The sequence below is a fragment of the Stylophora pistillata genome, chromosome 9, assembly GCF_964205215.1.
Source record: "Stylophora pistillata chromosome 9, jaStyPist1.2, whole genome shotgun sequence".
NCBI lineage: Eukaryota > Metazoa > Cnidaria > Anthozoa > Scleractinia > Pocilloporidae > Stylophora > Stylophora pistillata.
Window position 1 is genome coordinate 23,386,187 of NC_142527.1, and position 24,764 is coordinate 23,410,950.

General features: G+C 38.4%; 2 protein-coding genes and 1 long non-coding RNA gene across 3 annotated transcripts; 1 reads left to right on the forward strand and 2 right to left on the reverse strand.

Annotated features, from left to right (window-relative positions):
* Positions 1 to 6,660: 6,660 nt before the first annotated feature.
* LOC111339012 (pre-rRNA-processing protein TSR2 homolog) lies at positions 6,661 to 21,845 on the reverse strand. Its single transcript, XM_088733300.1, has 5 exons — positions 21,656 to 21,845; positions 16,662 to 16,753; positions 15,294 to 15,500; positions 14,171 to 14,294; positions 6,661 to 6,821 (listed from the first exon to the last, which is right to left on the reverse strand). Exons 1-5 carry the CDS (start codon positions 21,816 to 21,818, stop codon positions 6,742 to 6,744), a joined length of 666 nt encoding a protein of 221 aa, XP_088589426.1. The 5' UTR covers positions 21,819 to 21,845; the 3' UTR covers positions 6,661 to 6,741.
* On the forward strand, positions 10,795 to 11,748 carry LOC148723879 (beta-3 adrenergic receptor-like). Its single transcript, XM_088733290.1, has one exon. It carries the CDS (start codon positions 10,795 to 10,797, stop codon positions 11,746 to 11,748), a length of 954 nt encoding a protein of 317 aa, XP_088589416.1.
* A 1,075-nt stretch (positions 21,846 to 22,920) lies between the features above and the next one.
* LOC148723880 (uncharacterized) lies at positions 22,921 to 23,775 on the reverse strand. The gene is made up of 2 exons (XR_015991322.1): positions 23,517 to 23,775; positions 22,921 to 23,211 (listed from the first exon to the last, which is right to left on the reverse strand). It is a non-coding gene; the product is annotated as an uncharacterized LOC148723880 (long non-coding RNA).
* Positions 23,776 to 24,764: the final 989 nt, after the last annotated feature.

Here is a 24,764-nt window from a genome sequence, read left to right on the forward strand (position 1 = left end):
ATTTGGTTGTGTTGAATTTGGTTGTGTTACAGGTATGAACAAGCAAGCAATTGAAAAGTGGTTATTGTTTAAGCTTTCAAGGCTGTATGTTTCTTTTGTAATAAAAATTTTCCAAACTTGGCGCATACGTATATAGTTTAGTTTGAGATTCAGATAATTACTGATACTTGTGGGATTGATGCTGTGTTTCCTAAATAGTGATAATAACAACACAAACTGGTGGATAACCACGCACATACTTTGCAGAAGCCGGTATTGTTTCGTTGGTAAAGGCAAAACCAGGTGAGTCTCTGGCTCCTATTGACAAAGCTGCCATAGTGTGCTATGCAGTCACCAATTTATCAGAGTCCATGCATTGTACCATTTGATCGAGGTGAACTTACAACCAGTTTGATTCCAGGTACTTCATGTACAATTTTTCATATTAAGGCTGTAGTTAAGGCTAGCCCCAATCTGTCATTAAAGAACTTCAGTAATTCTCAAGTTGACAAAAACACAGCTTTAAGGTACACCACTGACAAGCAACATTTTTAGTTTGTGTCACAGAGATGCTAGTCGTTAATAGATACCTATACGACAAACAACCATAAAGTTCAGTTAGCATTTTGACAAAGAAAGGAGCACCCTCAAAGTAATATTTTGATGGTTGTGGTACAATTGAATAACCTTGACATTTCAATCATGACTCCTCAGTTAATTTTTTCTATAAAAAGTTGGACAGATCTAGTTTCCTAAAGGCTCTTCTTTCAACTTCAAACATGACATATACCATTTTATCTCGCACAAATCATTGTCACAGCCAATTAATGTGCTGCCCTCCAAATCTTGTTGACAATAGCCCCACAGCCTTTCCTCTTCTTCATCACCAGATGATGTTGAAGAAGATGGAATGGCTAGAGCTTCACACCCTGGGCATGTATATTACTTCCCTACAATTTCAGGCAAAATGCACTTGCTTAAGAAATCAGAGGAAACAGAGCATTTATTTTCCCCAAACTCTTGGTCAGGAAGAATTTCTGCAGAAAGCGATCTATTGTTGTTCACACCACAAAATCACAATATTCAACCTCACAGATAGAGATCTGGGCCTGAACTCGGTAGTAGGCATGACTTTTGTCAAGATGAACTTTACCAAACTCATCTTTCTTTAAACAAAAGTTGGTTTGGCCAGCAGCCTCAGCGATTGTGGAATCCTTGTGTGCATATGGACATTTTATTCACACACACCCATCCCACAGCATTTGCAGTTAATAATCCCATCAGGAGAAGCTCCCAAGTATGGTCACCTTGGATCAATATTGAGACCATTGTCAGAAATTGTCAAAGACTCCTGGTCAGAAATTGTCAGACTGGTAAGCTTTGTGAGCCCTACCCTCGTTTTCACAACCCCACCTCGTGGCCGCAGTTGAAAACTTGTGGGCTTCAGGGTAGCATATGGACTTAACAAGACTCTTAGCAGGCTTAGCTGTATTTTTTTTGCAAGCAGTTTTTAGATTGGAAGCAGTAGTACGACCTGCCTTCCTGCCATTTGGTACCAAACTTTATATTGTGACTGCTTTCTAGTTGAAGCTTCTATTGCTCCACACTCATCAGGTGTAATCTCAAGCAATATTTGTTGTCACTGCTGCAACAACTCTATGTACTGGTAATCTTAGTTATTTTTTCGTGGTACCTTGACTTCGTAGGACCCTCTACACCCGCAAGGTAATCCGAATAGTGAAGCTGTCAGGTTCACATCGGGCACGCCTTCGGAAGAAGCTATTTTGAAAGCTTAGTTATCCCCCAACATGGCGGCCGCGTATGACGTAGCAAATTTTTGTCACGTGGTTGAAAACAGAAAAATAAGAATGAAAAACTATCCAATTCTCAGTCCGAAAATACATGGCAATTGCAAAAAAAAGCGTTCTAATTGGTATGCAAATTATATTCAGTTGAATTTTTCGTGCTAATTAAAACGCGCTTCTAATTACGATGCAAATTGATGCTACACAAAGCGGTGTTGGGTAAGGGTTTCGCGAACCCCGTTTTGACGCTAATTTTAAAGCTTTGAATTTGAAGAATATCTAGAAAAGCTACGATATGCCTTTATACCATCGAGGAAGAGGCGACTTAGAGATAGCTAGAGAGATTCTTAGAAAATACTCAAGCAGTTCTCGGTCAAATTGCTAGCTTCAGTCAACAATGGGAGACTCAGAACAAAACTGAACGACTTAGAAAACGCTGTTGATCCAATGACCGAGATCTGTACAACGTTTGGCGTTCTTCATCAGAGTGTACCCACCAACAGCGCTGCAAATAATTCAGTCTATTTTCCTCATTATTTCGCGGACCCTCCAGCGCTGCACATGCAGACCGCTGCTTCTCAATGCACCTACCATGCGACTCTGGCCAATATTGGGAGCCGAGTAAGCGATTTCACTGATTCAACGACAGCTGTGAGGCTGCTCTCTGAAATCTCAGTAAAACCGTCCGTTTCAAGTCTGTTACGAAAAATAATGTTGCGTGACATGCATGACCTTCTGGAAGGTTCGCGAAAGGTCATGGCATGTTTATTTTAGTAAATTATGTCATCGTTTCTAAAATTGGGATATTTTGTAATGTTGCTATAATTAGACCATTTTTAGAAAGTTCTAGAACTTTATCGCGTAAGTATATAACTAGGACAGGTTAGCGAAGATTGAACTTAGTTTTCACAGCGATGAGAGTTGGTAGTGATCATTCGCAATCAGTCAAGTGTGACGAGGCAGTGTTTCTTGAATTTGGCGGAGGCCGTGAATATTTTCAAGTTGGCGAATGCGCGGAGGCCGTGAAAGTTTACTGAGTTACGGGCTAGTGTAAAGTTTATCAAGTGAAAACTACGTTCATTTTGGAATAAACCTTCTCGTTGCTGTTCCGATAACCCTGCGTTCTGTTATGACTACAAATCACCTGCCACTCAAACATCGAACTCGTAACAGATTCCAAATTCCTCTGTTCGTCTTCTAAGAGTTCTCTCAGAAATTCTCAGTAATTTAGCAATTCTAGCCGAGCGAAAGTGTTTACTTCGCAATAATTCCAGTTGATCCTTCATAATTTCAAAAAGAGGACGACCTTTTTCGTCGCTGCTGCTCACTGGGCATTGGTATTCAGGAGAACAGGCACTCTCTGTATTTAAACCTCGTACAAAGATAATGTGTTCGTATATCGTCTAAAATACTCGTCAGGCCAACGACTGCCGAATTATTTGCAGCGCTGTTGGTGGGTACACTCTAATGAAGAACGCCAAACGTAGTACAGATCTCGGCCATTCGATCAACAGCGTTTTCTAAGTCGTTCGGGTTTGTTATTCTGGGTCTCCCATTGTTGACTGAAGCTAGCAATTTGACCTAGGACTGCTTGAGTCTCTCTAGCTATCTCTATGTCGCCTCTTCCTCGACGGTATTAAGGCATATCGTAGCTTTTCTAGATAGTCTTCAAATTCAAAGCTATAAAATTAGCGCCAAAACAAGGTCCGCGAAACCCTTACCCAACACCGGTCTGTGTAGCACAATTTGCGTTTTAATTAGAAGCGTGTTTTAATTAGCACGAAAATTTCAACTGAATATAATTTGCATACTAATTAGAACGCTTCTTTTCGCAATTGCCATGTATTTTTTGCAATTGCCATGTATTTTCGGACTGAGAATAGGATAATTTCTCATTCTTATGAGCAGAGTTTTTTTCTAACTTGGCATGAAAAGAACACTATTAGAATACTTTTTTTTTTTTAAATAGAATGTAATAGGAACATTAAAACATCTAAAACACATTTCAATTAGAATTATTTTTTCTGTACTTGTAACGCATTTTCTTTGCAATTAGAATGCAACTGAAGAGTTTAGAAAATAAATGCGAAAAAGAGCATAAATATTTCACTAAGTTAGCATCTAATATGTAAACTAAGGACAAAAATCTTCAGTTTAGAACATATTTATATAATTGGAAAGAAAAATTGCTAAACGGCATTTTTGTCGACTTTGGCGCCTCATACTATCGCTCTCGCTAAATTGAAATCGCTCTCGCAAAGTTGAAATCGCTCTCGCTAAATTGAAATCGCTCTCGCAAAGTTGAAATCGCTCTCGCAAAGTTAAAATCGCTCTCGCTAAATTGAAATCGCTCTCGCAAAGTTGAAATCGCTCTCGCTAAATTGAAATCGCTCTCGCAAAGTTGAAATCGCTCTCGCTAAATTGAAATCGCTACCGAAAGTTAAAATTGCTCTCGGTAAATTGAGATCGCTCTCGGTAAATTGAAATCGCTTTCCCAAAGTTGAATTTAAAGTCGCTAAAAATATTCGCTCTTGATAAGTTGAATCGCTGTCGCTAAACATTATTCGTTGTCGCTAAATTAGCCATTTCTGAATTACCCTTGGCCTCATTTTCAAAACGAGTCCTGGTGCTCATCCTTTCATAAGATTATAAGTTTTCATTCACATGCAAATTACACTATTTTCACAAGAATGGTTGAGCGCCAGGAAAAAGAGGCCAAGGGTAATTCGGAAATGGGCTATTTCGGAAATGGGCTATATACCGCCTCCCGGTTAGCTCAATGGATAGAGCGCTGGACTGTTGTGCGGGAGGTCGAGGGTTCGAGCCCCGGCCGGACCAACACTCAGGGTCTTAAAATAATTGAGAAGAATTTGCTACCTTTCTATAACATCAAGAAATGGTTAGATATTCTAGTCTTCTCGGATAGGGACGAATAAATGGAGGTCCCGTCTCCTGCAGGGTTGGGGTAGGAGACGTTAATTTCCCACACACGAGATTACTGTGTGATGGATGTCCTCCCCTGGGGTGGGATGGGTGGCATGGGTGGGATATAGGGCGCACTTAATTTGGAGCCTCGCTCTGTTGTGCGACCCTCACCACACTCTGGTGAAAGTGATTAAATAAATATTTGTTTAGAGGGGAGGGGAAAGATCTCACATTGGGCCGAGCTTGGGGCCTGGGCAACACTCACATGGTTTCTTTGTCCAAGAGGAACAGGAATGGATGGAATGAACGGAATGAAGTGGGTTGACTTTTTCAGGCGTACAATTAGAAACAAGTTAAAAAGTATGAACAAATAATTAAAATAGAATCAATGAAAAATAACTATAAAAAGAAATTGAAATAATTAGAATACTGCATTTAGGGGTGAGCTGCCTTTGGGCGTTCCATTGGGTTTCCTGTGTTTCTTAATGCTGAATTTTGGGTTTGCTGTGATATGAGAGAATTACCATAGTGGCCATTAACACGAGTGCATTTTTCTTCAGTATCGAAACATTGTTAAATGATATGGAAAGGCTCAGCGATTGTTACAATCTTGATGTCATCGATGGCATAGTAAGTCGCCTACATTGTGCCATCGATACCACAAATCAATTAATGCATCGTTCCACCAGAGACCATGCAGAATTATCATCTTTGTACCAACACCTTTTGGCTTTCCGTGAGAGATGGCATAATCGTATTTCAAGAAGAAATCACTGCAGGAGCGTCTCATCAATAGTTCATAACCGTATTTCCCTGGATAATGAAAAAGGGAATGTAGGAAGACCGCAAATCTTCCTTAGTGGGCAGCAAATCGAGTGCCTTCGAAATATGGGATTTTCTTGGGTCATCCTCGGTGTAAAAACCTGGCGAGGTTTTCTTTGTTTGAGTCAAGACGTGCATTTAAACTATTACTATGTTGGGGCCAATTAGATTGAGGTCGACGCAAAAGCGTGATATGAAAAAAAAAATAATAATAATTTCAGCCCTTCCAACTAAGGGAAAATTTCATTACTGTAGGCACAGTATTCGTATAGTCGTTCCCGCTTATCTTCACCTTTCTGTTAATTTCTACTGATATGTTACATAATTATATTTCTAAATACTGTGTATTTTAGTATATTTTAGTATAGTTAGTATTTTAAATCTTGTACAGATTTATGTAATACAGATTTATGTAAGAATATATATATATAGATAATCTCCATTTTATGTTTTCTCGAAGATATTAGCTCCAACAAGCTACTCTAAAATTCGAGATGAAATAAAGTTTATGATGATGATGATGATGATGATTCGTTACCCATATGTCCTGCGGGAAGGGATGGCTGCAGCTCTCGCGGAAATACATCCGTGTTTTATTTACATGTTTTTGTCTACTCTGACAACAATTATTTCAAGGGTTTTACTTCATTTAGAGGCAACTCATATGAACGAAAATGACAAATTAAAATAAATTTGCCTTTACTTAATGAGCATTTTAGCGATCGCCCAAGCCGGCTTGACTGTAGGAAACCGAGTTTTACAACGCGTTTCTACCTTTAAAAATTTGATCCAGTTTTTCGATCTGTATCCTTTGTGAAAGACAACAATGAAAGGTAAAATGTGTCAATGATTGAAGCCTTTCATTTACTTAGTTAACTGACTGAAAATTCTTAGACCAACGGAAATTTCTCGTGACGTGGAAGTATAATACGAAGTGTTCGAAAATATCAGAACACAAAGGGTCACCAGCTCGATCCGACGAGGCAGCGCTTGATCCATGTTCTAGGATTTGAGACTACGATATTCGATTAAAAAAGATAACTGAAATTCCTAAAACAACCAGTACCTCTGAAACCACGTTGTTTTGATAGGAAATTACACGAGTACACACACAAGAGACACACTCAACTTCGTCAGTACAACAAATCTCCTTTTTAATTCTTTATTTTTCACTTTTGAAATTCATACGTAAGAAGTTGAGGCACTTCGTTTAACGTTTCTTCGATCGTCGAACCACTTCCCATCCTTCTTCCTCTTCATCTTGGTTTATTGACTGAACGGGTAAATGCTCTGCAAAAAAATTGACAGGAGAAGAGAAATTATACATAGCGTCAGAACGGACCAAGTACCAGTCATTGTTTACCGCCTGTTTTGAGGGGGGGGGGGAGGGGGAGACACAGGGATAAGGGTATCGGAGGATTTTGGTGTGGATCACATAGTTTTCAGCAGGAAAGAAGAGGGAATCAGTCGTCGCAGAGAGAACATTATTAAGTGGGAGACTACAGAAAATTGACCCTCAATTAGGGCAGACCATTTGACTATAGGCGATAGGCGATGTCCTCACCTCCCTTTATGCCGACGATACCAAAATATATCGCAACATCAATACCATCGATGACTGCATGTCTATGCAGAAAACCTTGACCAACATGAACACGTGGACTCGGCACAACAATATCCGGTTTAATGCTTCTAAATGCAAGGCGCTAACCATCACTCGAAAAAAGAGCCGGCTAGACTTCATCTACAAGCTTGATAATTTGGAGCTCGAGCGTGTGTCCACGGAAAGAGATGTTGGAGTTAACATCACCAACTCTCTCACCTGGAACACACACATCCATGCCATTACTGCTAAGGCCAACAAATTACTTGGACTTCTAAAACGCACGTGCCTATTATTAAATGACGTCTCTGCAAGACGCTCACTTTAAATTGCACTTGTGAAGTCTCAGCTATCCTACGCGACCCAAGTCTGGTCCCCGGACAAGATTGTATTAAAAACTAAAATTGAAAGGGTTCAAAGGAGGGCCACAAGGTGGATCCTCTAACAACGTGTAGGCGTGATGTCATACAGAGACAGACTTTTAACTTTGAAACTTCTTCCTCTGACATTTGACCGCGAACTCAAAGATCTTTTTTTTTTTTACAAATGTCGGAATGGTTTTACTGATTTTAATATTTATGATTTTGTCTCTCCAGTTTCTTACGGCCGAACCAGACTAAGTAATTCTTTTAACCTTAAAACTCCTGTATGTAAAACTAGCACTTTTCAGGCCTTTTACTCTAATCGCATTGTTAAGCTCTGGAACTATATCTGTAAATTTTCACCCCCTACCAGTTTTTCAACTACTGCTTCCTTCCGTAATTTTGTTACCGAGCACATGTTTCAACTCTTGCACAACTACTTTGACATATTCTATCCTTGTATCTGGTCAATTGTACGTTCCTGCCCCTGCCATCCCTAGTTTTTAACCGTTTTTTGGTTGATCGTGTTTTAAATCATTATCTGTACCATGGGCGGTGCCTCGCATGGGTCCTCGTGTCCCGTTCGCACCAGCCCCTTTGACCTTTCCTCCTTATCACTTTAAATCACTTTGTACATATATCCCACTTCTTTTAGGTCGTCTAATTTGCTGTATGTAATATGTGTAATGGTCAATAAAGTTGTTCAAATAAAAATAAAAATAAAAAACTATTACGTAGCCTTAGGGATATCACGTACATTTTATTATGACACAAACCGGAATACTCCGACCTCCCTTATATTTTCCCCCAACCCATCCAAGCATTAAATAATAGAGTTTTAGCACCGCGTTCACGTGAAACAGCAAACGTTAGCTTGCCCTTTTACTTTCACGTAAAATAGCGTGAACCTTGCTGTTTTAGCTTCTCGTGAGCCTACGTCATCGTGGATTTAAAGGCGCCCTTACATGACTTACAATCATAGTTTCGGTGCCCATTTTCCGGCAATTAACCTCTACTCTGTGCCGTTTAGGTTTCTTGCCGTTCACGTCTCACACAAACGTGATGCTAAATCTCCATGATTACCGGTCTCTTCCCGCGGGAAACGTATGCCACACAAGACTTACAACGCAAAATGAGGATTATTTACATCAATGTGCGCACACTTTGCTGTCGTCTCAATTAAAAAAATGCTGCCCCACTGAAATTAATATTATGTGCTCTGCAATTTTAGGAATAAATAACTATGTGATGGGAATTAATTACTAATAGGTCAGACTATTGTCGCATCTTATTTCTCCATACGGTATGACTGCTAAACCAAGGAATGGAGCTACTTGTGCCAGTTCTTCTTACCATTGGCACAGGACTTGTCCGTGAAGAGAGATAAGTATGGGGCACATGTATACTGATGTAAGAGAAAACGTTTGAAATTGTCCCTCAGTAACATGTTGATTAGATGAACGATTCGATTGAGGCCTTGATGGCTAAATTTCCTGACGATGCCCTTGTGAATCCTTGGAATAAAAAAAAAGAAATCCGGTAGCTCTGAAGGCCTTAATCAAATCGTCCATTCGATGTTAGAGTATAGAGGATTAAGCATTGTTTTCGACGATCGGAGCTGGTCGGATGATTCTATCGAACCAGAGCAAAATATGTGAAATATTTGCAGCCGAAATAATATCAAATGAAAAAGCAACTCAGCAATAGAAAGTTGTCACAATGATGTCACCAAACAAATAAAAAGAGGTAATGCACGACAAATTAAAGATACCTCAATAAACTTTTCGCGATCTTGGTACAACTGAAAGATGGTATGTGGAATAACATTGTTGTATCATAAAGAACCGCTACAGAGCTTTAATAAACATGACTAATTGTAATGATGAATATATTTTTTTAGATAACTGATGTTAATAAATAACACTTAATACGGTTTGTGTTAGGCTTGAATCAAAATACACTTTTGAACATGATTTTGCAGGAGGGTTGGTCGAAATACGTTCGATGTTTGTCTGGTGAAATCGTAAATGATACAGAAATTTTACCATCACGGGTGACAAAAGTAAGATCCCGGGCACGTTTCATGGATGTGTCTATAGTGCTTCAACAATAAATTCAATGTCGGGTGAAAAACGGAAAGAACGACAGAACTCTGAGTGAAGAAACCTTCCCATTCGTTTCACAGCTTAGCTGCTCCCTTGCAAACCAGGTGCACAGGCTCTAAAGCTGAGACGAACACTTTGCAAGCCGTTTTTCTATTAGTACTCTTGTTACTGAACGGAAAGTTTAGATTCGGAGCGTCTTCTGAAAATAGTAAATGTTTGTAAATGTCACAGATAATTCTTTCTGAGAATAAAATATAGACATATATTTCTTATTTGTAATTAGTGTCGACGACTGATAAAGAGTAAAATGAATTATATTTACAACGACGCGTAACGTTGAATAGTCCGTCTACAGCGCGTGCACGTGGCGCACGTTTCCACAATAGCGGTTTAACAAGACCACAGTTACCTCTGCACATTTTTTTTTTTTTTTATCGCTAATGGTCAGTTCCTTCTTTATTAAACATTCCGGAACGCCGTTAGAAAAAAAATCTGTACAGCAAACGATTCACAAAATTCACGTACATTATCGGCTCTTTAGAGGTGAAATTAAACAATAACAGTCCCCGTTTATTAAAAGTTAGACATTTACTTTCTTGTCCTTTTTCCAAACTCTTATCGAGGCCGCGTTGATGTCCGGGATGCTAAGTAAAATAGTGTTTTAATTACGGATGTTACCTTGTGGTAATTTCTTTGTTCCGTACAATAACCTCCACTTACCGTGTAATTACTTACACCGAGTAAATGTAAATAGCCTTTCTGCCGGAGGAGATAAAACAATTTTCTTTGTAGTTTTAGCAATGCCCATATTACAACCAATTTAATCTTTGTAAGGCCGCACGAAGCATATTTCGCGAGAAAAAAAACCCATTACTAACTGCTTATTCAAACACTTCGAAGACTATAACGCAAAATTAGATCGGTGGTTCACAAACACTTAGTTTTCATCTTTTTTTGAATAAATTATTTTACTGAAAATTAATGAAAACCCAAATTATGTCTGTAAAATTTTGTAATGTTTTCGTCATCTCGCCTACGTGAAACATTATCATTAAATTGACAAATGAAGCCGCTCTATTAAAATTTAGATTGTGCAGACATCAGTTGTCGATCTTCATTGAATGGTTTATCGTAGGCTGCTCACAACTTAAAGCACTGTCCATTAAGAGTGGCCATAAATAGGGGAAACGACCATGGTATTCAACTTCCTTACTGACGCAGTTCGCGGAAAAATGCCAAAAGCAAACCGCACGGAAGAACTCCTCCATCCGTCGGTAGAGGTGGCTGCAGTATTTGCAGCCCTCAACATCGCTTTCTCGGTCACTGCATCGCTGGGAAATGTTATCATCTTAATTGCTCTGAACAGAGTGACTTCGATTCATTCTCCGACGAAACTTTTGTTACAATGTCTGGTAGTGACTGATTTTTGTGTGGGATTCATTTCACAACCGTTGTATACAACAAGCCTTGTTAACGCAGGAATGGCGAACTTCAACGGACACATCTTCCGTTACATTACTGGATTTTTGCTGCCAATGTCCGTTCTCATTCTTTGTGGAGTATCTCTCACGACTTCAGCTGCGATAAGTGTGGACAGACTTCTCGCGCTGTCCTTGGGGCTGAACTATAGAAAAGTGGTCACCTTAAGGCGAGTCCGCGCGCTCCTTGTTTGCGTATGGTTACTAAATGGCACATTAGCAGCTGGTGCATTTATCTCACACATTTCGATTCATCTGTACAATTTGTGTCAGTTGATTTCCCTTGTGATCTCGGCTTTCTCCTACGCCAACATCTACATTGGTCTCCGACGCAAACTACTGCACGTGCAGAACCATGTTCAACAACAAATACCGGCTACAAATGGTGTCGCGTCGACTGCACTAAATTTAGCACGATACAAGAAAACAGTCTCCACAATAGCATGGGTACAGCTCGGATTAGTATCTTGCTATCTTCCCATTTGTGTTGCTTCAATTCTCCAATATCGTGGCAAGTTTCGTCAAATCACTTTCATTCATTCCTTTTTAACCTTACTTTACTTAAACTCGTCTTTAAATCCAATTCTTTTCTGTTGGAAGATCAGGGAAGTGAAACAGACCGTGAAAGCCACAATAAGACAATTCAACTGTTTTCGCCATCCAAATTAAAATAAAATGAAAGAGATAGAGGGGCGGAATCCAAAATCATTGACAATGGAGTCCAAAGTGTTTTTCTTTTAACTTTTTCGTTTTCTCACTGGAGCTGAAAAAAGCCAAGAAAAATTCCAAGATAAGCAAATTTCAAATACTTTAAACTGAGTAGAATATACGATCTCGTCCTTGGAATAAATTTTGCTTATAAGCAAGAAGGAAAATACCCACAGGTCTGATGGGGGAGGCTCCAGAATCCCCCAGAACCTCCCCTGGATTGGCCACTGCGACAGAAAACCTCGAGCTTGGTCCACGACCCCGGCAGTATGTAGTACCCTTGCAACAAATGAACCTCGTATGGGTCTGACTCGTCATCGAGTCGTTTTGACTACTCAGTAGCAGAACACAAGAACACAAGATCCAAAGTACAGGAGTTCGATACCTCGCGGAGTACGAAGATATTGTCCCTTTATCTCGCGCACGTGGCAAGCAAATTAAACTTATCAGCTGTACGTTGGGATGAGCAGCTACTGCATCTGTTCAGTGGAGCTCATGTCACGCTGTTCATTTTACTGCGTCGGCTTCAACTCTTTCTGGCATTAAGAACGAAGTTCCTTTAAGTGTAAAATTCAACCCTGCCTCAAAGACTTTGTCTTAACAATCCTGGTTAAATAGTCCATCATTATCAAGAAACTGGCTGTCATTCCTTATTAACAATGATATCTCCAATGTATTTTGTGATGGAACTGAATCAGGTTATAAAATTTTTGTTAATAGTATGCCAGAAACTATGGCCAGAATATTTTGGAAAATGGTCCAAAATCTTAAATTTACCCGGTGGAATAAAAATTAAAAAAATTTTTTTTTTTTTCGGATTTTACCATCACAGAAAACGATGAAAAAAGAGAAAAAGGCAAACCAACAAACACAAAAATGAAACAACTAAAGACGGCAAGCAGACTCTAGCTTACTTTGCCAGGAGAAAAAATATAAAAAAAACATTGACGTATTCATTGGTTCACGGCAGGTGGTTTAAAAAAAAAAACATATATTCCACGACAAGTGCTTTTCACATTACTGGCTATTTCATCACAAACACTTTTTTTAATCCAACAAGAGATTGAAATTTCTCTTCCAGTTTCCTTTCTGTGTCACAATAAGTGCATCCCATCGATAAAAAAAAAAAAACACGACTCAACAGTTGCCCATAATTAGACTAAAAATGAGTGTAATGAGAACTGAAATCCTACATGTACACCGTGTTGCTCTTTTTTTCCCAAACATAAACAATGTGAAATGGAATAAAGCACATTATGCAAGGGATTTTAATTTGATGAAAGCTTTCCGGCTTCTTTTTTTAAAAAGATCTTTCTAAAAGTAATGATACTTAATAATAGTAATAACTTCAACTTTATTAAGAGAGGGTAACACACAACAGCACTTCAACTGATGAACTAGTGGCCCTCGATCCTAAAAACATCACAACTAGGATTAAAACACATTTAAGAATTACAAAACTGGTCGACAGGTCTATATGTGCCGCTTGGACCATGCTAATTTGCATTTGAATTGAAATGTTCTACTTCATTAAAACTCATCAAAAAATATCTGTCAAAGGCCTGATAATGAATTCACTTTGCAATATGTTTAAGGCTTGTTTGATGTGTCATCCTTAAACATACACATCATTTCCTGGGCACAAAATATTTCACTGGTCTGAGTGATCAGCCCACACATATTTGCATTGACTTGATTGTCAAGCATAACAAATGTAATAATAACTTTGAGAAGAAAAGCTAACCAATCCTTTTCTCTCCAAGATCTCTTTAGTGATTCTCATTACTGTCTGCTATACAATTCTTATGATACTGATTCAGAGAATTCGGTATTATATCAATTAATAATCCCCTACTTGACATGTTTATTTAACCTCATCACTTGTCTGCTTGATATAGTAGACAGTAGACATCTATATTTATACAGGATAGCCCCTTCAGTGCAGTAAACACTGGTATCAGCGGGGGTCCTGTTACCCACCCATCCCACCCCAGGAGGGACATCCATTATACAGTAATCTCGTGCGTGGGAAATTAACGTCTCCTGCCCCAAACCCTGCAGGAGACGGGACCTCCATTTATTCGTCCCTATCCGAGAAGACTAGAATATCTAATCATTTCTTGATGTTACAGAAAGGTAGCATATTCTTCTCAATTATTTTAAGACCTTGAGTGTTGGTCCAGTCAGGGCTCGAACCCTCGACCTCCCGCACGACAGTCCAGCGCTCTATCCATTGAGCTAACCGGGAGGCGGTTATTGCTATATTGTCTTGATATTGTAAGGAGAAATTCTGTCTTGGTCAAAAACTGAAGTTACATGAAAAAGGGTCAATGGTTGAGAATTATGGTAAAAAATTAACCGAGTTTAGTTAAACTATGCTTACCACTTGACATCTCATTTCCCGTTGCTCCTGTTTGTGTGCAGCCGGGCTGACTTTGTGCACTATTCTCTGAGATGTTAAGTCCGTTAAATTGCTGACTCATGGTTGAACTGTTTGATCTGTCACCCTAAACATACAAAGAAGGTTAAGTGCAGTTGCCGACCAGGTCATTCCCACAGGTTGAAACATATCTTGCTTTCTAAGGCATTACACATAAAATTCATTCGTGTCTGGGATACTAGTCAGTTATAAGTTATTCTCTCCAACACTCTCATTCCTCTCTACCCTCTTCCACACTAGCATTGTAAGGTAGAGTGTGCTCTAGAGCCATGTGGCCCATCCTGAGGGCAGCCAACACAGTTTTGTGGCACGAAGCTGCTAGGAGTGTTGCTTCTACCCATGGTGGGATGTCAGTACATCCTAAGTTGTCCCTCCCTTATACCACACCCTTGAGTTATTCTATCAGGCTTCTCTTCTCAACGTCCGCTTTACTCAGTGACCTCGGTTGGGATTCCTTGGAGCGGAGGCATTCTAAGCAACTAGCAGTCATTTTGTTTAAGACTCTCCAATTAATCCTGCTCCAACTCGTTTAAACAATCTTTTAAAATCTACATCCAGTGTTCACTCGCATAATCTAAGAAAGTCAAAATACAACCTTTTCGTTTCTAGACCGAATACGGAAGCAGGTGAGCAAAGTTTCCAATATCATGGTTCTGTTCTATGGAACAGCCTGCCTTTGAGCGCTAAGCTACAGCCAACTCTTCGTTCCTTTTAAGTCATGTATTTAATCAATATTGATAAGTAGCTATAAGTAATGAAATAGTTTTTGTTGTCATTTTATAACGTTGTACAGATAATTAATTTAGTCAGATATATTATTGGTTAATAATTAATTAATGAATTTGTATTTAGAACACGGCTCGATGGAAGAGCATGTAATATGAATTGATACCATGTATAAATAAAGTTTTTCTACAGTAACTACTACTAGTACTCTTCTCAAGTACCCATCTACCCTCTTGGGTGAAGAGGTGCATTGTGGGAGTAACGTTTCTTGCCCCAAAACACTACAAAAAGACATCACATGACAATTTGTTTTTCTTCTATGTTCACCTATTATTATTACCTTATGATGGCCATTACAGGGAACTTCAGTACCCCTCAATTGTTCCCCATCATTGTCACTGTCATCACTATCATTATCAGCTGCTGATGCTTTGCTTTTGACAAAAGGTGTAAACCTTCCTATAGGAGCTGAGCTAATTTGCTGTTGTATCTGCATTACTTTTCCTTCCTTCCATAGTCTGTGAAATTCACATAATTTTTGAACAACCTGCCACACAAACGGAGTAGAAAATAATGAAAACAAAATTAACCTCTCAGATTATTGTTTTACATCACACAGGTTTTTGTAAATCCCATGATGCAGCCTTCAGAGTTTAGGCCTCTATGGACAACTGTCTGAGGCATATTGCCTCCAGAGCACTCCCTGTGCTTCACTTGCACAAACTCAAAAAGATTCTCTGCATCAAACAAGGCACATTGCCATTGTCACTTGCCTCTGGGACGGGTTGCCACAACTTATAGCTTTGGGCGGTCTCATCTTGAAATAGCAACACTCCAAAAATCAAAAGATAAGTTTTGGGTGTAGGAAGGATTGATACTGATCAGACTTGATCCATATTCCTTTCTCTAGAAGAAGAAGTATACTTCTGACTGCTGTAAATAGGCATTGAACACAGACTGAGATAATCCTTTATACCCAATTATCTTTGATATCACCCCTTCCAATCCCAAAATCTTATCAGTAATTCTCCTTACTGTGTGCTATATGATTCACACACACACACACACACACACACTCACACCTCACACTCACATGCACACTCACACCCACACACTCACACACACACACACACTCACACACACACACACACACACACACACACACACACACACTCACACTCACTCACACACACACACACACACACACACACACACACACACACACACACACACACACAATATGAGTCTCTTAATTTCAGAATACCGAAACCATGTCTGGAATGTTAACTCATTTAACTAATCACATGTGTTTTACACAAGTTTGACCTGAGGATCAAATAAACCATAACTATGCTGATACAGCATTTTTCATAATTACATTTTCTTACACGTATTCAGTCCAAGTAAAATAACATCCCAGGATCCAGTTTTTTTAAGGCCAATTAGCACTTTCCCAAGGTTATCTAGACTTCTCCTTTCCTATTTTCAAAAGCGTAATTTTGGGAAGATTTTCTGTATTCTTTTTAGAGCATCCAATCCTCAAATTGAAGAAACAACTAATAAATAATTTTATTTTAAAGCTTTCAGATCTGCAGTAAGATTTCACACTAACCCTGGGTAATCTTAACCCAGCTTTGAACATCCAGGCCCAGAATTATTCTCTTGGTGCAGAGTTCATTACCTTTGACAGCAACTATTCAAGTCTTACCTTTGATAAACTACCATCTTCAACCATAATGTCAAACTCATTAAACAATATCTCCTCAATGTAATCTTCTAACTCATAATTCTCTATGGTATCTATGACAAATAAAAACAATAACAGCATGTAAATACTCTAAAATCCCCTCAATCAAAAAAGTTGACTTAGTGTAAGCTACACCAACTTGAACATGTCTCCTGGATTACCAATCTTTTTCTCTAATACACCACTGTAACTAATTCCGTCACCACAAAAAAAAAAAAATGTTACTGAGTTTTTATTTCTTTTTTAGTTGGCTAACTGTGCTAATAATTATGTAAGCCATATTGAGTAGTACCATATTTATTCACTTATAAGGCGCACTCGGTTACAAGAAGCAACCTAACTTTCAAAGACGATTGTGACAAGGAAGCAAAATGAAAATTTCACATAAACACCCTGATATAAGGCACACCCGTAATTATGGGAAATTTTGTTGACCACATTTGCTGTAGTCACAGCAATTTGCTTCCAAAAGTTACTAAATTACAGTGCTCTCATTCTCAAAACAAAAGCGAAAGTCACACATGGAAAATAGCATAAATGTCACACTTTTTAATTCACTCAAATCATCCTTCTCAGGAGACAGTGTTTTAAGATGTGAATACTAATTGATCCGTTTTTATGTTTTTAAACAAAACTCATTTGACAGATATTAATTTTCATTCATCATTTATGAAACTTATTTTACTCTTCGAGCATTCATTCAGCATACCATAAATTTTCAGTAATTATGCTAAGCACTCGTCGTCATTCCTATGATCTAAACTTTAAGTTGAAGATCGTAGTAGAAGCAGAAGCTGTGAGCAACAATCATGAAATTTCAGCTTGTTGGAATCGATGGTCTGTAAATGGAGAAACCAACAGCATAAAAGTCATATTTTGTTGCTTGAAAATACTCGGTTGTAAGATGTACTCCAAGTTTTGAGCAGTTTTGAGCAAATGGTGCACTTTATAAGTGAATAAATATGGTACATGTAATTGGACAATGCAATTGGATACACTGATCAAAATTCCTAAAATGCTTGTTTTAGTTAAAGTTTGTTTGTGTTTTTCAAATTTTCTTGTGGGAAGAAGGTAAGATTATTCCCAACTCTGAGGCCAAATTTTGCATACATCTCCAAAAGATTTCACCCCTTTTCAGTCCAGGTAAGTTAGCAAATCCTCTCTTTTAGGTGATCAAAATTAAATAAATGAATAGATAAATAAATAAGCACAAAAATAAATAAATAAATAAATAAACACAGAGGAAAATATCAGTCCTCCTCTCTTAGTAAGTAAGTAAGTAGACATTATTTAGCCAGGGTGGCCCATTCAGCAATGAGGCTGATATCCGGAGGGGCCCTGGAGTAAAACATTACAATAGTTAAGAATACAAGACATCTTGAAAGCTGAAAATACAGGATAAAATTTAAAAATACAAAAGATAATTTATAAGTAAAGGTATAAACAAACAGGCAACAGTTTACAAGAATATAGTGTCTATAAAATTTTAAAAATTGTAGGTATTAATTGAAACTTTGATGGAAGAAAGTGAGTCGGCGCTTTGAATACATCGAGGTAAAAGGTTAAAAAGAGCTGAGCCCGAATACCTTAAAGTCTGTTTTGCAAGGCTTAGTTTCAGTTTGGACAGGTGCAAATCTGTTCTCCTGCCAGTATTATAGATATGTACATTACAGTTTCTAGTGAAATAGTCATTCAAATATTCAGGTACTAAATTATTTAGGCATTTAAATACTAAGGTACATTTACATCTTTTCCATTTTGTTTCTAGCTCAGCCCACCCAAAAACATTAAAAGTGTCTTTAGAAGAGTCACGCCTTAGGACGATGCGAGCAGCATGATTTTGTAACCGTTGTAGGGTTTTGCTGGAGGTGGCTGACAATTCACCCCACACGGTGTCCGTATAACACAAGACTGGCTCTATAAGTGTATTGTAGACACAATTCGCTGCTTTAAGAGTAAGGCAAGATCTTATTCGGGCTAAGATTCCCAGTCACTTGTTGACTTTGTAACAAATCGTGTCAATATGCTCTTTCCAGTGAAGCTGTTCATCGAGCATAACCCCGAGATAATTAAACTTCGTCACTTTCTCTATGTCCTTTCCTTGGATCTGCAGTACAAATTCTGATGAGTTTTGCAGTAATTGCCTTGTTCCAAAAAGTAGTCCTTTCGTTTTGCTATGATTTAATATTAGTCTGTTACTCGTCAGCCAGTGCTCAACTCATTTGAGATCTACTTGTAGATTTTCCCTGATGGCATTGACATGGGACCCAGAGTAGTAGATGATTGTATCGTCGGCGTACTTGCTAATTTCGGAGTGCATCAGACACTTAGGCAGATCATTTAATATGTAAATAACAAATAGTAATGGTCCTAATAAGGAACCTTGCGGAACGCCAAAGTCTACAGGAAGGCTAGATGATAATTCTTTTCCATATTGAACCCTCTGCGAACGAGTAGTTAAGTAATTTCTGAACCAAGTTAAACTGTGTCCTCTAACACCAAAGTGCTGTAGCTTACGAAGAAGGCAATGGTGATCAACGAGATCAAAGGCCTTTTTTAGATCGATAAATGCAGCTCCGGTTAGCTGTTGCTAGTCCATGTGTTCTAAAATATGATCAACTAGGTAAACAACAGCGGTTTCAGTAGCATGTTTCTTGCGAAAACCAGACTGAAAAGCTGAAAGAATTTTGTTTTCATCAAGAAAGGACAATAGTTGAACTTAAATGGCACGTTCCATCACCTTGGAAACCAGGGAGAGAACTGAAATTGGATGATAGTTGTTCTCATCATCCTTCTTCCCAGTCTTGTAAATTGGAGTGACTCTAGCTTCTTTCCACTGTGATGGAATTTCACCTGTCGAAATAGTGAGGTTTATAAGATAAGTGGGGCTTGGCTATAACAGAGACTGCATCTTTAAGGAGTTTTGCAGGGATTTTGTCGAGTCCAGTAGCATTTGATAATTTTAGTTTTGTCAGCTCATTGTGCACAAAACTGGTATCAACAGAAAATAGAGTAAAGTCCTTCTCAACTCTGGGGACTAAAATTTGAGGAAAGGCAGAGTCTTTAAAGACATTGCATAAATTCCTTGCAATCGATGTAAAAAACTCGTTGAACTTTGTCGCTAACAAATTTGATGGGCTTCTCTTGTTGTGCATTTCTTTTCATTCGGCAAGATATTGTTTAAGGTCTTCCACATTTCCTTAGAGTTCTGGTCATCTGAGAGCTTACTTGAATAGTAATTGCATTTCTCTTTGCGCATTTTGGTGGTGACAGCATTGCACAATCTTTTGCAATTACTCCAGTGTAGCTCATTATTTGTTGATATCGCTTTCTTGTGTTCATAATCACGCTTATGCATGAGATCTTTAATCTCAGGCGTTAACCAGGGCACCAATCTTCCGCGAACATGTCATGTTTCAATTGGTGCGTGTTTGTCAGCTGCTGTCAGGAATAGATCTTTGAAAGATACCCACACCTCATTGGGAGTGTGTTCAAGTTCCAAAATATCCCAAGGGATATTTTTTAAATCATAACAAAACAGAGCAGGGTTGTAGTGTTTATAATTCCTGATTTCTATCATTCTTGGTGGTGGTAGAGGGACTCTGTGAAGTTTCCTAATTCCAAAAATAGCCAAATGATCGGAAAAACCGAGCGGTAAAACTCCAGATACATAGAGTTCGGACATAGAATTAAAAATTAAATTGATTAAAGCTCTTGAGTTTTGGGTGATCCTTGTGGGCTTGTTGATTAATTGCTTTAAATTTAGAAGATTCATGGTATGCTGGAAATGTTTTGTTGTCACATTTGGTGGGATGTAGTCAAAGTTAAAATCAATGAGAAGGACTGTTTTAATAATTTTGTTTGTTTGCTGATTTAACATTTCTTCCAAACTCTCCGTGAAAGTTGATGAATCAAGATTAGGCAGTCAGTAGATGGCTCCAAAAAGGATCTTTCTACTATTCGGTTGTGATAACTCGAACCAAAGAGCTTCAATATCGTCGGTGCAGATGTCCATGTGCTCAGGATTTAGATTTTCGGCTATCTAGAGAGCAATGCCAACCCCATGTCGATCTCTGTCTCGTCTCAGTATCTGATAGCCTGGTAAATAAAGTTCAGAGTACAGGAATGAATTGTTGAGCCAAGTTTCGTTCAGGGACAGGACATGAGGCTTGTGCTTGTCACAAAACAACCGCAAGTCAGTCAGCTTATTTCTCAGACGACAGATGTTTATATGAAATATCCGAAGACCTTTCTCCTTCAAAGGCTGTGATGGACCAGGTCCTGGGCTGGGAGAAACATCCTTGGCCAAGAGAACTAGACTTACAGCTAGGGTGATACTCAATAGCTTCATGGCGAGAACCAGCTTTGTGGCCGGCGCCATTTAGAAGGTTTGGCGCTTGACTTTGTTTGAGAAGGAGCAGAGTCGATTTGAGGCCGGCTTTGATCCTGAACTATTGACAAAAATGGTAAATTCCCATTCATAGGCAGTTTGGGAACATTTACAAACAGATGAGCAGCGATTTGGCTGAACAGGAGACATATTATTACGGAACCAGAAAAACGTGACCGGCCCGCCATTCTGCAATTATGCCAGAGAAGTATAACTCCCTTATACTTCTCTGGCAACAATACTTCAGAATAACTTGTTCATTCATGATCGCCGATTTTCGTAATTACTGCATGATCAACCACTGAATTTGGACGACACTGTCCTATCACGTGTAATAAAACTAAACATGGGAAGAAACGCTTGTACATTGGACGAGAGAGCCAGAAATTTCGCTAAGATCTAAATCTTACTGATAATGATTTATACAAAATGGTCAGTCTCACCGGTTCTTAACCGGCGATTGCATTCAAAATCGTTTAACATGTTATATTCACTACAAAGAAATCTTATCGAAAAAGTTCGTGTCCATCGGTTTCTTCTGGATGAGACAAACTGTTCAACATACCTTTATCTCGTAACACTTGGTTTATGACATCTACCATCCATTTTGCTTTTTCTGTAGTATCTGCTCCTCCAAAACCATTTTCTACAGCGAGTTGTAAAACTGACCAATTGCTTAGAACAAATTGTACCGAATCAAACAAAATACCGGAGTTTTCGTCCGCCATCTTGGATTTCGTAATATGTTTTCGTTTGATACCGCTTTGATGCTGAGGACGCAACTAAACTTTCGATTCCAGGTTCTCTCGCTCAAACACCTTCACTAACCAAGAAGAGTGCGCAATGACGATTTTTCTCTGTCAGTGCGACAGAAACCTCCTTGGAAAAAGGAAATCTGAGCACTTTCAATCAAAAAGCTCCTAACGGATGCCGCTTGGGCGACAGTGAGAGCCAAATATGACTGACTGCTCGGGTCAGGTGGATCTGCTCTCGGCACCTTCTTCCAGACATTTCCGCCTGATTTTCGATGGCTCCGTCCGATTCGAACGTTTACATTTGATGTGGGACATTTGTCCGTCCGATGTCGGACATATTTCGTCTGATCTCGACCATTTTTCACTCGATCTAGGAACATTTCCGTTTGTTTCTGACTGACTGCTTTATCGAGTTAAGAAACTATAAAAAAAAAAAAAGCAAAATAATAATTGATTTCTATTACTCTCAAAAAAACTGGATTGTTTTCCCAAGGACGAAAAAGCGGGTATGTTTAATAACTTCTTACATCATAAAGAAACTTAACGATAAAAATCTACCAGCATCTATGAATAAAATTTACATAGAAGGTCTTTGTTTACAAGCCAAGTTACCCAGGACTTCTCCTTCTGAATTTAAAACCGTTTCGACTGACATCGAACGCTTTCATCCGATTACAGACTGTAAAGCCCGTTTCGGACACTTTCGTCTAATTTCAGCTGCTCCCGTCAAATTGCGAAGACTCACAGTCCCTCCATATCAAGCGCCATTCGTTCAGTCGATGATCGAACACGATAGTTTCTTTCTATTTCCTCAATTCTTCCCGTTCTTTTCTTTTCCTTTATTCTTTATTTGTTAATAAAATTCCATCTCGTTCTCCATTCAATAAGAATACGAATAATTATTCACTCTATCAGCAGTTAAATCATTTATTCGTTATTTACATTAGTCATGTCAATTACAGAACCTCTCTTCTCGCTTTTTTTCCAAAATTTATTGATACCTTATACTTCATATTGGTGGGTGGCACACTAGACCTAAAAATTTGTGTCTAATAAGCAAACTCAAGATAAGATCTCCCGTCACTGATGTTGTTTTATTTATTATCCAACAAAGAAAAGTATTTACACAATTTCATCGGTGTCACTTGCACAGAATCGAAATCTAAAATCGGAGAATTTGCCAACTTGCTCATAAGTTTCGATAGAAGTCTCCAAAATACTGATTTTTTTATGATCACTCCTTCAGCTTAACAGAGCCACTTTCCTCTCCTCTGGCTAGCTGTTCAACAGGAACCCACTTTTCCACTCTCCCGCGGCCTGCACTTCTTGCCATTTGCCACTCTTTGTACCCTGCAGCTCTCTCAAACTGAAAGTATTGGGTTAAATTAATAAGAGCAGCGAAACCACAAATAAGCATGTAATTAAAACCAGCTCGCTTTTCACACATCTAATCGGTGAATCTCTCAAGAACTAAAGATGTATCCTTCCATGTTGGTAGGCTACAAATTCTGTCTGTGGAACCCATTTTTGAAACTGGCGAGAAGTCCCTCCTTATGTGACAAAAAGGAATTAAAGGAATTAGAAAATTGACGACTCAAACGCCATAACTATGCGAATCGATAATTTCTATGACAGATTGAATATTTGTAAAAGCTGAAGAGGAGTGCAAACCTTTTTTTTAAAACCTCTTTGCAGTGGAGTAAAAGCCGGGGAAATGCAATTATTTTCGGTCACCAGTAAAGACAGAACAAGACCAGCAAAAACCAAAACTGCTAGCTTATTCATACTTCAAAAAGCTTCTGAGCGGCAACTTTCAGGTAAGAATTTATCTTCAAAGCCTCGATAAAACAAAGATCCGTCCCCTTTCCCGGCTATTTTATACCCTTCCCAGGCAATATTAATCAATTAAAAAGAATATTACTTTGACTCAAATCTTGTATATTGGTCACGTACAGGTTAATTAACAAGATATCCTACCGTGGTGAACATATAAACACCGGGGATGAAGTTTAGATTACTCACTCCAAATTGCAAAAAGCCAGTAGGTATCTTAGATATCCTACTAAGTTAAAGTGCTAGAGGCGCCTGGTGGTATGAATCTTCAATTCCTGATTGGTGGGTGGTACGCTCGACTAAATAAGTTGTTTCTTATAAACATACCCAAGATAAGACTTTTGGTCACTGATATTGCTCTATTTATAATACAAGAAAAAAGAAGATATTTACACAATATTATCAGCGTTGCTTGCACAGAATCGTAATCTTTAAATCAGGAATCTACCAACTTGCTAATAAGTTTTGAAAAGTCTCCATTACAACAAAAACAATCTTTATTTGTACTCACTCTTGCTCAGAAAAAGTTACAACAGAGAATATTAAAAAATATAAGTTAGAGTACTGGCTGCCTAAAATGACCATAGGGGCCAGCGAAGCCAGGCAGCCAATTGACATCAGTATTAAATAAAAATAAATTATAAATTATAGGTCGGCAAGAAAACTGAAGTACAAATGCACATGTAAAGAGAAAAAATATATATATAAAGGAAAGGAGAGAAGAGGAAAAATACTTTCTAAGTTAGGAAGGAAGTCTGAAATAATAAAATTTGCATATAAATAGAAAACATGAAGACATGGAAAGGTGACAGAATTTAACAAAAGACCAATTTACAGGTAATTTTGAAAACAACATAACTGCTTATGAGAAAAGAAGTAACTAATAATCTTTGACAAGATCACATATTACTGAGTCCTTAAAGTTTGAGATAGAGAGGGTTTTCAAATTTTCAGTAATCGAGCTCCATACTTTGGGGCCCTTAAAAATCTTATATTGGATATTCCATAATTTGTTCTTAATTTAGGTAAGGTATAGGACATATTTGAGGCACTTCTTGTATTATAATTATGTCTTTTATTAACTTG

What these genes read in the sequence shown, in the direction of transcription:
- LOC148723879 (XM_088733290.1), top strand. Translation starts at nt 10,795, where the DNA reads ATGGTATTCAACTTCCTTACTGACGCAGTTCGCGGAAAAATGCCAAAA.
- LOC111339012 (XM_088733300.1), bottom strand. Translation starts at nt 21,818, where the DNA reads ATGGCGGACGAAAACTCCGGTATTTTGTTTGATTCGGTACAATTTGTT. An exon ending in CCAAGTGTTACGAGATAAAG is followed by an intron (nt 16,754 to 21,655) that starts GTATGTTGAACA and finishes TATTTGTCATAG; the next exon opens with ATACCATAGAGAATTATGAG. An exon ending in GGGAAATGAGATGTCAAGTG is followed by an intron (nt 6,822 to 14,170) that starts GTAAGCATAGTT and finishes ATTTTTTTGCAG; the next exon opens with AGCATTTACCCGTTCAGTCA.